Genomic DNA, 13,375 nt, shown 5'->3' with positions numbered 1-13,375 from the left:
GTACGAATAATCGGTGCGGCGAGGTATGAAGCGAGTGAAGCGTCCGGAAGCGTCCGCACTGTCTCCAGATATCAGCCTTCTCTCTTCTTCGCTCTAGCTTTGAATTCCACCCTTTCCCGCTTTCCGCCGCACAAGTGAGTGGGGTCAGGCGGGCCCGTTGTGGCCGTGAGGCTCGTCGTGGGGTTGGTCAGCCGGTAGCAACGTAGTGGATTGCTATTTGTGCTCGACCACGTCACTTGATATTAACATTGCACGTTAGGGGTATCGACCCGACAGGGCCCAGGCCGGGCCCATTGAGTGGGCCCGGCCCAGGGTGGCAGGGCCTTCGGGACGGGCCAGAGGTCCACGCCGGCAGGTCCACACGGAGACAGCTGAAGCACTCATAACGCCTTGCTTGCCGAAATGATGGCATTCATTTTGGAATGACAAATTTATTTGGCCTCTTTGACAATATCTAGTCATTACACACTGTGTTATTCGGTTTCTGTGACGTCACATTTACACGACTGTGTGTCGAGTCCCATTGGTCAAAATACCAAGTCACATGTCACAGCTACGCATGCCATGCGCATGGGCGGAGGGCAAGGCAAAGGTTAGTCGCGTTCAACAGAATGTGACCGAATGTGACATGTCATTCAGTGCAAACTGACACGACTCTTATGAGGTTGGGTGTGCGGCTTCACAGAATTTGAAAAACAGTCAAGCTGAATTTTTAAGAAGACTAGTTCTGGCAAGCAAAGAGTCCAAAACTTGGCATTCAGAGAGGAAAGCCAAAATAGCTGCAAGCAACGAGCAACGCACCAACGAGCCTTTAGTGAGGGTGGCCCCAGAGCGGCAGGGCTGTAGCGACGGGACAGGGGTCCACACCTACGTCCACGCACGTTTTACCGCAGACATCGTGAGGTGAGCTGGTTGTTTCACTCGAATCCCCAGCAGTCAGCGGCGCATGTTCTCTTTTTTCCCAGAATGTTTTTGCCCGACACATCATAAATAGTCGCGGATAACAACAGCCAGCACACACCAGCTGGCGTGCGCGTTTTGTTTTCTTCAAAACCCTTTTTTTGTATCCGTTTTTGGGCAACAGAGCTGCAGCGAGCTAGTCCGGCCCGCTCAACGTCGAGCAGCGCTGACCGTGGAGTTCTTCATCCCGCTGGCCGCCTTGTCGATTTATTGATTGGGGGACTGCTTGGGCCCCGGGAGGACTGTTTAATTTGCGCTATTTCGGGTCCTCTAACGTCCGACTGACGGTGTGTAGTCGCAATGACCATTACTGGGCCGACCTTCGTTTTGGCTTCTCTCTGCTTCTCATTCTGTTTCATGCTCTTCCTTCATTCCGAACGTTCGCACACTCTCTCGCTCTACACACGCACGCACACTGACGCACATCAGCCAGCGCACGACGACACACTCGTACAACTTGGGGCCGAGGTAGCTACAGTCTGCGGTAGCGCACACTGGCTCAGTCCGGTTTCGTGCAACGCACTTCCAGACCAGGAAAAAGCGGCTGGAGGCCGAGCGGTGATTGAAATGAATGAATAACGAAGGACAGCGAAAGTGAATGTGGGGCACCGCTCTCCCACTGTCTGCTGCGGACAGTTTCATACACCCTTCCACGAAAAACCAACGCCATTATTTTTTCTAAGAACATTAATTTAACGATAGCCTCCTGGAGAAACTTTTACCGTTGGTTTATCTGTAGCGTGCATGCAGTCGCACGTAGCGAAAAAAAAATCTCTTAATACACACGACCGGAGCAAGTACATTTCCATCTGCGCCCTGCTTTCTCATCTTCTCTAAATAAACCAAAGTGAGCAGATTTTTGCGCCACAAAACTCGCGCGCTACTGCCTTTGTTGAGATATTTGGGTAGATATTTTTCATCACACAGTGATTAAAGTGGGCTGCCCGATATTGCGGCCCCCCGCTGGGCCGGGCCGCGATGCTCGCGATACACAACATAGGGGCGCAAATTTACGAGTGAGCTGCTCTCGCGCGCATGACAATAAAGCTCATACTGTTATTATGAACAGGGCCGTGTAGGGCAGGGAGGAGGAGGGGGGGTGCTGCAGGCTGCCGCCTCCCCCGGCGCGCCCCGCCCGGCCGGGGGGGGTGGACGACGCGTGCGCGCCTCGGACACGTCCATTTCCGGCCCCGGGACGGTCAGTGGGTCGCTAACGAGAAGACAGACGATAAATGAACACAACCAACCCCTCCATGTTTTATTTTTCTTCCAGGTCGTCCTACGTCCTCGTCCTGCTGCCGCCACCGCCGGCCCAGTCCGCGGGCGACATAATCGCGACTAACTGACATAACCCGCACTGCGAGACAAATGGACGCGGGGAGCCCGGGCCAGGGCCCGTCAGCGGCGCGGCCACGGCGACAGCGAGGGGGCGGTGACAACGACGCGACGCAGTCAGGTCGACATTTCCGTCTCCTTCATTCCGTAATGTTATTTCTTTCGGGCGGGGTGGGGGTTGGTCAGTGGGTGGGGGCGAGGCGCAGCAAAGAGGAACGAGAGGAGGAGGAGATTCCATGAATAAAGCGCGCGGAGGGGGTCCCTCTTTGTCTGTCGCTCTCCCTCCGCTGCCTCGGTGATAGTCCCTCCCCTCTACCCCGCCTTGTAGCACCCACGTGATAATTAGCTAATTACAAGGCCACGCCCAGCCACAGCTGGCTGCGGCTAGCTACAGAGCAGCCACCGAATCACGCGCGCCATTGTCCCTCTGGTGCTAATGTATAACATCATCGCGGCGCGTCCCTATGTGTGGCACTGAATAAGTCAACAAGGAAAGGAAACAACATAACGGCGACGACGCAATGTACGGCGTTTCTTTGCGGACCGTCGCCACCGCCCTAGCAGAAATCCACCACACAAGAGCGGCAGACAGCGCGGGCATCGGTGGACGTACCTCAGCAAACACAGGGCAACTTTACGTGCGGGTGTGGCTAGCGCACCCTGAGACAGTCAGCACAACCCCCCTCCCTTTCACACACACACACAGTTCCACCCTCTTTCGTTGCGTGTACGGCCGTGCGCACGCAAACCAGAGAGGGCAGAGAAGTGGGCGGCGGGGTGGGTTAAACTAAGACTGCAGTCCTGCCTGACCACAAAACAGCGCCACCGCCGCGGCAGCCAAGCCAATGGAATGTACAGAGAGGATGCTTTGCACGGGCGTGGCGGGGCGTGGCGGGGTTGGCTGGAGAGACAGAGGGCGAGGTCGCGGCGGGGGTGGGATTAACTTTCCGATTTGGCGGGTCGGGCGAGCGGCCAGCCGAGGGCGCTGCAGCAGGCCGCCTCTCGCCCCCCGAAAGGGCGAAGGGCACGGCGTGGCGGGCCGCAGATCCCCCCTTGGCAGTCGGCAGTGCGGGCCGAAGGGGCTCACAGCTCCCGCAGCCCCCAGTGGCTCAGCAGCTCTGCCCATCACGTATCCACTCGCAGCTCTGCCCATCACGTATCCACTCGCCAGCCAACGAAAATAACGCCATCCTTCCAAGGCGGCAGCAGCGGCGGTGGGGCGACCCCCTTGGACCGGAGACACAGAACTCGCACCACCAGCACCCCCGCAGACCCCATCTATCCCTAATGACTGCACTGCTAATTTCTTACGAAGCTTGGGCACATGCCGTCTTCGGCAAAACAAAGGTAGGGCTATACTAAGAGTCCCAAGAGGGGCGTTAAATGTTAATGCCTTTGAACGGGCACGAAAATGTCTACAAGCATCAAAATTTACAACCGTTGCGTTATTTAAGTGACTATAGATATATCTAGAAGGGTATTAAATTTTAAAGCCTTTCTAGTGTGAGGATACGACACATTTTTACTACAGAATTGAAAAGCAATCTTTGCAGCTTGCAGCAAACAAGATATTATTGAATTCAGTCCCAATTTATATTTATAGGGAAGAATTTCTATGCAAGTATTTAACGGATGGAATGGGATACATCCCCTCTGCCATAAATATCAAATTGTTACATACTTTCCCCGTTCAAATAGCAAGGTTCCGCGAAAGGGAAGCGAGCGGCCTCTTTTCCCGCGAATACTTCCGCGTCACATCTTCCTATTAAAGGCGGTGCGATGCAGAGGGGAAGCAGTCGACCGCTCCAAAGGAATGGCATTGATGAACTTTGTCGCAGATTTATTCATAACGGGGGGCAAAAGACATTCCGTTCCTCCCGGCCGCGCGACGCCGCTGAGAGGGAGGAGGGGGTGGGGAGCAGGCCCCAATTGAACTGGCTCATCACAGACAGAAATATGGAAGTGACTTTGGGCCTCTGGCGGGGGGCGCAGAGGGTAAGTGAGGTGGGGGAAGGAGGGTCGCCAAAACAAAAGACAGAGATGGGGGTTTTTCCTTTTGAAAGGCCCAGAGACAAGTCAGTAAAAGTTTAATCAAGACTTGCGGGTGAAAGCGGACTTTATAAATGGTGACTTCTTCTTTTAAAGTATTTTTAAAAGAATAATATTTGTTCCCGCCAATCTCTCTTTACGGCGTCATGTGGGCAGTAAAAAAATGTAGTGTGTTGAAATAAGGAGAAGTGCGGAGAAGTGAAATGAATGGCAGAGATCAGAGTTATAATATTGTGACATAGCCCCAAACCTCCGCCTCTCGAACGCGGCCGAAAACAGACCGGAACTTGCTCTTATTAGGACGCGTCGCTCGGAGCAATGCATTAGCGAGGTTGATGTACTCCTTTAAACATCAGTTTACTTGGGTAATCAATTATTCACTCACTCAGGGAAGCGAAACTTTTTTGGAAGCAATTGTCCTTCAATCTTATAGTAGTCGGCCACAGCCAACTTTTATCATGGGCTACTTAAGTTTGCAGTTAGTAACTTTTAAACACATTCACAATGCAACAATTATTTTCTTGGGTACTGGTCTAAGTCTTGCTTCGCCCACGCCTTTGGGCTGCACAACCGGCTGCGCGATATGGCCCCCTGCCCCCCCCCCCCTTCCCCGCTGACAACAGACAGCCAAAGCGGCGTCCGGCGGCGCAACGGCGACGTCAGAGAACCCCTCTCTGGTGGTGTCAGTCAAAGGCAACCGGCCGTCAACCCCCTCCCCTCCTCTTGCCTGCTGTTTGCTGCCGTTTATATGCCTCCCATGCTACTTGCCCGTCGCCATAAACTGTTTACTCGCGCAGATTGTTTCTTACGCTCAGCCCCCTCAGGAGTGGTAGACTGGTGCCGCAGGAGCAGTGCACGGCAAAACATAGTTACTATTCAAATAGTTTTGGCACAACTCTATTACCATGCTCTAAATAAGGGGGTGACAATTTTCGTACGTAGGTTGGATGTGTCCTTGTGCACATATTCATTAGATATAAATTTGTCTAAGGAGATACAAGCAGTACCTTGGACCAGATACAAATACTTATTTTGTATCGTACCTAGCGAGAGCAAATCTGCATCATACGTTGTATAGAGCGACGTATACGCTTCATGCCTCTATTAGAGCGTTTTTTGCGAAATGACTGAATATGAGTCTTCTTCGTAACCGAAAATGTCGCAAAAACGACTCTAAACGAGCAAAGTATCCGAAAATTACTCAAACGAGTCTTATTCGTGACCTAAAATGTCACGACAGTGACTCAACGAGCAATGTGATTAATATCGCTCAGGAGTCATCAAATTGGATCCACAATCTCGCTCTATTTGAATCGTATTTGCTCACGCCTTTACTTTCAGTGAAGATGTTCGCGAGGACACATCTAAGCTGAGCAAGCTAAGTATAAAATTGTCTTTTCGCTTTTAGACCGCAGGAATGAAAAAAACACAATGAGTTGACTAAACAATCGATCAGCCTCGTGTTTGCGAAACATTAGCACCGTAACGGACTCAAATGTTATGAGGGTTAGGAGTTTTCAATAGTGTTGGGACAGAAGTTGGAAAAGAAAGGAAGGAGACATGATAGGATACAAGTCGATCGCCACAAATCGAATATACTTCCTACAAAAAAAAACGCCATCACATCAGCCAGCACACAAACGACTAGAGTCTTCCTCTGCAGAAGCTCTCTCGTGTATGGAAATACCACGTCACAAAAGAAAAACTAGGAGAGAAATTGAGATGAAATTTCGATGGAAATGACCCGGAATCTTTGCCTGGATGCTGAGAGAGCCCACCGCCCCCCACACGCGCTGCATTCTGCGATCAATAGAAAAGAGATTGGCGCGAGCGACGTCCGCGGGGTCCCATCCGATCCGCGGGACGCGACGAGTGCCCGCAATTACAGAGCGATTTGGCAATCTTGGACGGACATGTGTTATTCATGAGAAGACGAGGAGAGCTGGACCATCCCTTTCGCATCTTGTCACCCCCGCCCTCCGAATCTCTCTCTCTCTCTCTCTCTCTATTTCTCCCCCACCCATTGTCTCACACTCCTAATGGACTGGATGGAAATGGGCTTTCTGGCGCGAGGCTTGTGCTTTTCCCTGGCGCTGTTGGCGGAACCCTCCTCTAGCGCCCAGCACCCTGCCGAGCGCGACGAATGGACGAACGGACTTCACTGGGGCAGACTGGAATAGGATGGACGGGGCTGGCAGAAGAAAAATGTACACCAGCAACGATGTCGTTGCCGTCGAAACAGCTGACCTTCGACGTCGTCGATGTGGTATCGGCCTGAGCATCAATCCGCGAGGGCTTCGCACGCATTGGGTCAGAGGATCAGGGCGAGAGAGGGGGCGGAGAGGGGCAAAGGAGGGTAGGCGAGAGGGAGAGGGGGGAGGGGGTGATAGAGAGAGACAGAATGTGTTTCGCCCATGACGACGTCAATCTGTCCCGGTCCGCCCTAATAACACCAAGGACACGACGCCGATCACCGCGGCGGGAGGGGAAAAAATCCTCCTCTCCCAGAGTCCTCTCACGCGGGCGGGGTTAGTGAGGGCAGAAGAACAAGAGAGGCTCTGCTGAGCACAGCGGGGAGCCGCCGACGAGGAGCAACAAAATATATGCCGTCCGCTGCTGCATCCCATATTCCATCGACTCGTGTCCGGCGAAATCCGCGGGGACTCCCCCGGGAGCCATCCTCCCCGCTCCCGGAGCGGCTCCCGGAGCGGCTCCCGGAGCGCAGCCGCAACAGCAAAACCAGCAGCGGCCAGCGATTACAATTTTTATGCCGGCACCGCTGAAACAGCTGCTGATACCCCTGCCCCGGACCGGACCCAAGCGGCCGCCTTCTGCTCAACCTTCTGGCCATCTCCGTTCTATTATTCGCACTAGTCCAGCCACACTCTCTCTATTCTTCTCCGCTCGCCTTTTCTTATTATTTTTTTTCCTTTTTTCCGTTTGGTGTGTGTGTGTGTAAAAAGAGAACGGGGGTGGGTGATGGGGAATAAGGTGGTAGGGGATGGACTTTTATTTTACAGGAGCAACCGCAGCAAAGGGGCCATGGCAACGCCAAGACTTCCCCTTTTCTTTCCTAACAGCACCCCTTTTCCGAGTCATCCTTTCTCTCTCTCTCTTTTTTTTTTTTATTCCAGCCCCGTCTCCCCGACCGCCACCCGGCCGCAAAGTGAGGAGGGCGGGCTCCACTTTCGATTCGCATATGAAATGGTGGCCCGGTGCGCCCCGGCCGAGGACCCTGGCACCTGGGAAAGCACTAGAGCTGTCCGGACGGGCCCAGGCCCAGCCGCCACCTCACGTGGGCCCGGCGGTGAAATGAAACGAGGTTGTGCGTGGCGCACGGCCCAGGGTCCCCTGATATGCAAGTTATTCGAGCACGACTTGGGTGTGGTTCCGAAAATCGGTTTATAAACGGAGGTTCGCTCATTTGCATGGCAGGCAAATTATCTTTCAAGCTAGCAATGTTCGGTTCAAATCCGAGTTTGAGAACCATACCCAAGTAGTGCTCAAATAACTTGCATTTCAATGGTCCTTTTGGGACACCTTAGAACGGCCTTTGGTCAGGTAATATTTTCATAGATCCCATAAGGTCCTTGGTTCTGGTTTTCGTTTCGGAAAGAAAAGTATGAAACAACGGGGCGCTCGCATAGCCGGAGTTACCAGGAAACGGCGGTCTGCACACGTCCTAATCAAATAAAACGGAGATGGGGCTGACTGTGCGCTTTACAGAGGTGCGCAGTAAAAGCGTCGGCAACTTTGTTCTGAAAGTACAAGTAGTGCATTGGCAGAGACCAATCTGGTTTCCACACAGGTAAATGCACAGCCAAATTGCTTTTATTGTAATTGCAGCAACAATAGAACTGCCCCTTTCTAAACGGGAAGCCCTAGCTGGGTTTTCGTCCGGGACAAAGCACAGAGAGAGAGAGAGAGAGAGAGAGAGAGAGAGAGAGAGAGAGAGAGAGAGAGAGAGGGGGGGGGGGGGAACAGTAAAAAGAGAAGGGGAGGGGAGGGTGTGATTGTGTACGTGTGGTGTGAGGGAGAGCGAGAGAGAAAAGGGGAGGGGGGCAGGGCAGGTGAGCTAGTCGGATGTGAGAAAGAGGCTTCCGTATACTCAGCTATGTAAGGAACGGCTCCGGCCGGAAGCAGCGAGGAGACATGCCGACGATATACGAAATCCTGAATACTCTGTGGTAAAAGCCTACATCTGAACGGTAAATTAGTTGCAGAGCTATACGCATTATTCGGCCGCGTTCTTTAATTCAAGCAGTCCAGCTAGTAAACACAAAAAATGAAAGAAGAAACAAACTTTATGAAGTTAACAATCAAGATGTGCTGAACCGAGTACATGATGATTTCGCGTACTGAGTGAAAACCGCCATTGGGTCATGCCTCAACAGGGGTGGGGGATAGGGGTCAACCTAACCTGCGAGCAACTCAGTTGGCACATCTCGGTCAACGCCGGGACCACGGTAGCGGGCCGCGTGTGGGCCGCCGGGCGGTCCCCGCGGTGGTGGGCACCCGCGCCCACTGGGACTTGATTCGCCCAATCTGTTTTCCATCCGGGGGGTCACGCGGGGGGTAGGGCACCAGCAGTGGCGAGCCCGGGCGCCGGGGGGAGGGCAGGGCAGGGCGGGGGAGCCCCGCGCGGAGCAGAGGTCAAGGTAAGGAGGCTGCGGCCGGGGCCGGGTCGGGCTGGGGCACGCACAGCGGTGACAACGCGAGAGCCGCACGCAGTCTCTAACCTTGTAGAAGTTCCTTCTCATCTCATGTCGCAGCCCCCTTGCGTGGCGCCGCGCTGGGCGCCGCGCGCCGCGCCTGGAGCCGCGCCTGGTGCCGCGCCTGGAGCCGCGCCTGGAGCCGCGCCTGGAGCCCCTGGAGCCGCGCCTGGAGCCGGCCCGGCGGCGGCCCTGCCGCAGGCCCTGCCGATGGACACATGGCCGTCATAGGCGTGACAGGCGCGCGCTCGCGGCCGCCATGCCGCCGGCTCCCGTGCGCAGGCGGTGCTGCTGCGGCTGCTGGCGGCGGCCTGCCTGGGCGCGCATCGCACGGCCACCACCTCGGCACGCCCGCCCGCCCGCGCTCCGGCCCGCGCGCCCGCCCGCCCGCGCTGCACGCACACTCCCCTAGCCTGGTGCTCTGGCCGCGGCTGGGCCACACTCGCGCTGGGCTGGCGCAAGGGCTGGGCTGGGCCCCGTACGGCTCGGCTTCAACTGGCGGGGCCTGGCCTGGCTGGGCGGGCCGTCCTGGCGAGGCGAGGGCGCGCGCGAGCTTACGGGGGCGGCCGCCAGGGGCGCTGCGGCAGGCGCATGCGTCCCGGGCCCACTTGGGCCCCGCCGCCCCCGCCGCGCCCGACCCGGCCTGACTTGGGGCAGAAAAAGTTGTTGGGAGGGAAGGAAGGGTCCGGACTGGGCCCGGCCCGGCCGGCCGGCCGTACTGAGTGACAGTCCATAGCGGCACACATCTCCATCGGAAGTGAGGGAGAGTGCCGCCGTCGGCCCGTCAGCCTGCGTCAGCAGACCGAGAGAACTGAGCGGCAAAAAAGGCACGTCAGTAGGGGCAAAAAGAAATTGCAGCAACAGGTGCAGTTGGACACACGAGGGCTGGACGAGTACGACCCTTCAAAAGTTGCGCGAAAGCCAACCTGCTTGTGAGCGTGCGTAGGGTATGCGGGCCTTCAGTCAGCGAATGACTTACTTCGCACGCTGAGAGGCAGCAGCGCGGTCGTTAAGTCGAGACAAATACAAACGACTCTTTTAGGGCGGCGGTGAACACGCGCGCTTGCCAGAAACTTGCCCGCTCCGGCAAAGCGTTGCGCATCCACGTGCCCTCGCCTTGTCTGCCGCGGCTCGCCCCGCCCAACCCTGCGCACCTCGGCTTTGCCAAGACGCGCAAAAAGCAGCGCGCGCGACGCGCGGCGCACGAGGCAAGCGAAGGACGTTGTGTGGCGGACGCGAGACTCGTCTCTCTCTGCGGATGAAAATGAGCGAGTAGGGGGATGCAAAGCAGGGGGGAAGCGGGAGAGGAAGGGCGCGCGGGAGAGCCCGTTTTGTCGCTCCACTTTCATCGAAAATGAAGCAGGCGAATACGTCCACGACGCGCGCCAAAACACGGACCCAACGCGCGAGGCACGGCAGACGACACGACGGCCAAAGCAGCAATAACAGCGGCGGCGACACTGCCAGGAAATATGGCGCGCGCGTCCAAACTCTACACGCGTCGCGGCGCGGCTGACCCAGATCCCAATGCTGCTGTAGTGCCCCAATAAAGGGATGGAGAAGAGGACGGACGCCGCCGCTTTGGATCGCGGGGGACGGAGCGGTGGCAGCGGCAGTTAGAAGATCTAACTCTGCTCGACCAAATGAGCTGGAAATTACGATATTTTCAAATATATGTAGTTTTTGATTCACAAGCGATGTCATAAATTGACGAGCGCCGTCGTGCATTTGTGTGCGTCTGTGTGTGCGTGTGAGCGACGCCGCGTCTTGCCCGTCGATGAAGTCAGATTATCGACGCGTAGTGTTCGAAAGTCAAACCCTCCTTGGAGGAAAATGTACCTGCATATAGTGTCCGCAAATGTTTCCCTCAGCTGAGGGTAAAAACAAGTCTTCTCAAAAACTGTGGGATTTCCCCCTCATTTTTTGAGAAGATTTCTCAAAATCTGAGGCGAAATCTGAGAAGTTTTCCTGAAAGATGGGAGTTCCTCAAAGTGTACCTTTTTCGTTTATAAAAAGAAGTCAGACATTGTTTTTGCCGTGAGTGTCCCAGCACGGCCCTGGGGTTTCATGCTCGCACGCGCACAATGGCACAGGAAAGAGAGGGCCACTGATATAATGAACACAAACTGGCGCGGGGAAGGAGAATAAAGCGAGACGCGACGGGGAGGGTCGAGGAGAAGGAAGGCGACACACTGTCGATGAAAAGAAAGCGGGCAAAAGCGGGCGAGACGGTCCGGTGCGTTCCACGGAGGAGACAAAACGAAAGCGGAACGAGAAGGACGTGCAGCGTGTAAGGCAGAGGCCGCCGTGTGGCACAAAGGCAGGGAGGGGTGGGGGGGTGGCAGGGCACGGAGAGGGTAGGTGCCCCGGGCTGGGGAAACGAGTCAAGGCGGAGGAGACAGCAGCGCGACCAGAGCCGGAACCAGGGGACTGCGGAGCGGCGGGGACCACAAGACCGGATAATATGGTCAGTTGGGGGAAAAACAAGGCAGAAAATGGGGTGGAGCAGAAGGAGGGAGAGGGGGAATAGGAGGGAAAAGGAGCGGGGAGGGGGGACGTGTGAAGGCAGATGAGCGAAAAGGGGGTGAAGGGGCACGGAGGTCAGAGGGAAAGAGGGAAGGGGGGGGGGGTGCTGGGGGCGAGATAAGCATTACGACGGCGGAGAGCGGAGAATAAGGAGCATGGGGGGAGAGGGGGTGGGGGAGATAACGTCCGGGTGAACATTGCGAAGAGCAATGCGTAGGAGAGGGCGGGGTGAGGGCGGGAGCGGGGGAGCGCGGGCCTCCAGAGGGTACGAGAGTCCGCGACACGCCGACACGCCCCCCGTCCGTCCGACCCGACACCTCGGAATCAGACTGGAATCAGACCAGGGCCCCCAGACCCCAGGCGGGGAGCCGAGCTCGTGTCGTGTGGGACTAAGTTGAGCCGCACTATATGTGCTGTAAACCCGCCAGGGCGCGCCAGGGCGGGCTAGGGCGGGCTAGGGCGGGCCAGGGCGCGCCAGGGCGGGCGGGTAGATGCCTTCAACTAGACTAGTGCGGCACCAGCGCGGGAGGGCCTCGGTGGCGGGCGGGGCATACGTCACTGGCCCATCAGGCAGCTGCTACCCTGCTGGCAGACGGGTACAAATCCTGAACCCTCCAACCCCCCACCCCCCCTCCTCGCCTCCCTCCCTCTCCGTTTCCCGCCCACTATAGCTCTCTCTCTCTCTCCCGCTCCGAGCCGCGCCCTGGCCCGCGTTAATCATGCACACCTGCACAATGAGGCGTTGCGCACACCCGCTCAACACTTCCACAGATAAATAAAACACTTTGCTGTTTCCCCCTTTCCTCTTCCCTTCCACTCTCGCCAGGAGTTGTTCACTACCTCCAAACTTTTTTTTTCCACCCTTCTCCGCTTCCTGCTCGTGCAAAGGCTCTCACACTTTTATAACATATCAGCCGCAGCCAAAACTCTTCGCCGCGTTTGCCGCGCCCGGGGCCAAGGGCTGGACGGGAGGCTTGCCGGAGGCTGGCCGGAGGCCCGTGCAGTTTTATTGCAGCAGACTTTTCTGTTTCAGCATGGCAGCGCCAGCCCGGAACTTTGATTTTACTGTAGGGTCAGCGCTATAGGAGCCGGCCTAGCAGCAGCCGGGCCGATCCCAGCCCGGCGCTCCCGGCGGCCGAGCGACGGGGAGGCTTCAAAGACGGAGCTGCGCCGATCCCGAGCCCAGCAGCCCAGCCCGCCCCGGGCCCCGGGCATCTCCGGGCCGCCGACAGACGATCGGGGGAGGTAAAAGGTCGGGGGCGCGGTGGGAGGGCGCTGCAGTGCAATACGATCCATTACGCAGATTGGGACCAAACGACTGGCCTCGAGCGCAGCCTCCATATTGTGTCGGGAGCGCAGCGGAGCGCGTGGCGCAAACGGCCGGCGATACGGCGACTAGAGGAAATGGGAAGAGCAGCAGCGCGCGGGGGGGCAGAGAGCCGGACAAGTCAACTGGAAAGTTGCGTCAGCGCCGGGCGCGGTGAGACACGCCCGGCCGGACCGACGCGTCGCCCCCGCGGCATCAGGGAGCGCGGCCCGACAGTCTGCCCCCGCACCAAGCTAGCGCCAGCCAGCGCCAGCCGGCCATCAAACATTTCACGACCGTGCATTTTTATTCAAACCGTCTTTTCCGATTTATTTGCAGGATATGACACTTCCGCCGCTGCTGCCGCCGCCGGTCGCGAGGGTCGCGCGGCGCCCACCCCCTCACCATCATGTCACAATACTGCCCCTCCGTCCCCGAGGCCTGTGTGCCCGCCCTATACAATCCGTCTGCAATGCGTAAGCAAGCA

General features: G+C 56.8%; 1 protein-coding gene across 7 annotated transcripts in view; it reads right to left on the bottom strand.

Annotated features, from left to right (window-relative positions):
* The window catches only part of LOC113202083 (small conductance calcium-activated potassium channel protein), a 107,373-nt gene that overhangs the window by 84,330 nt on the left and 9,668 nt on the right, over positions 1 to 13,375 (bottom strand). The window contains exon 1 of one of the 7 annotated variants that reach the window (XM_026416167.2): positions 9,084 to 9,523. The exons of the other annotated variants lie outside the window; for them this stretch is intronic. Coding sequence (XP_026271952.1) covers positions 9,084 to 9,104 — 21 coding nt within the window. The 5' untranslated portion in view covers positions 9,105 to 9,523. Of the gene's footprint in view, positions 1 to 9,083; positions 9,524 to 13,375 lie in introns of those variants that run through there. 7 annotated transcript variants of the gene reach the window in all.

The sequence above is a fragment of the Frankliniella occidentalis genome, unplaced genomic scaffold, assembly GCF_000697945.3.
Source record: "Frankliniella occidentalis isolate FOCC.00 unplaced genomic scaffold, Focc_3.1 Scaffold209, whole genome shotgun sequence".
NCBI classification, from domain to species: Eukaryota; Metazoa; Arthropoda; class Insecta; order Thysanoptera; family Thripidae; genus Frankliniella; species Frankliniella occidentalis.
This window is presented reverse-complemented; position numbering and strand designations above follow the sequence as displayed.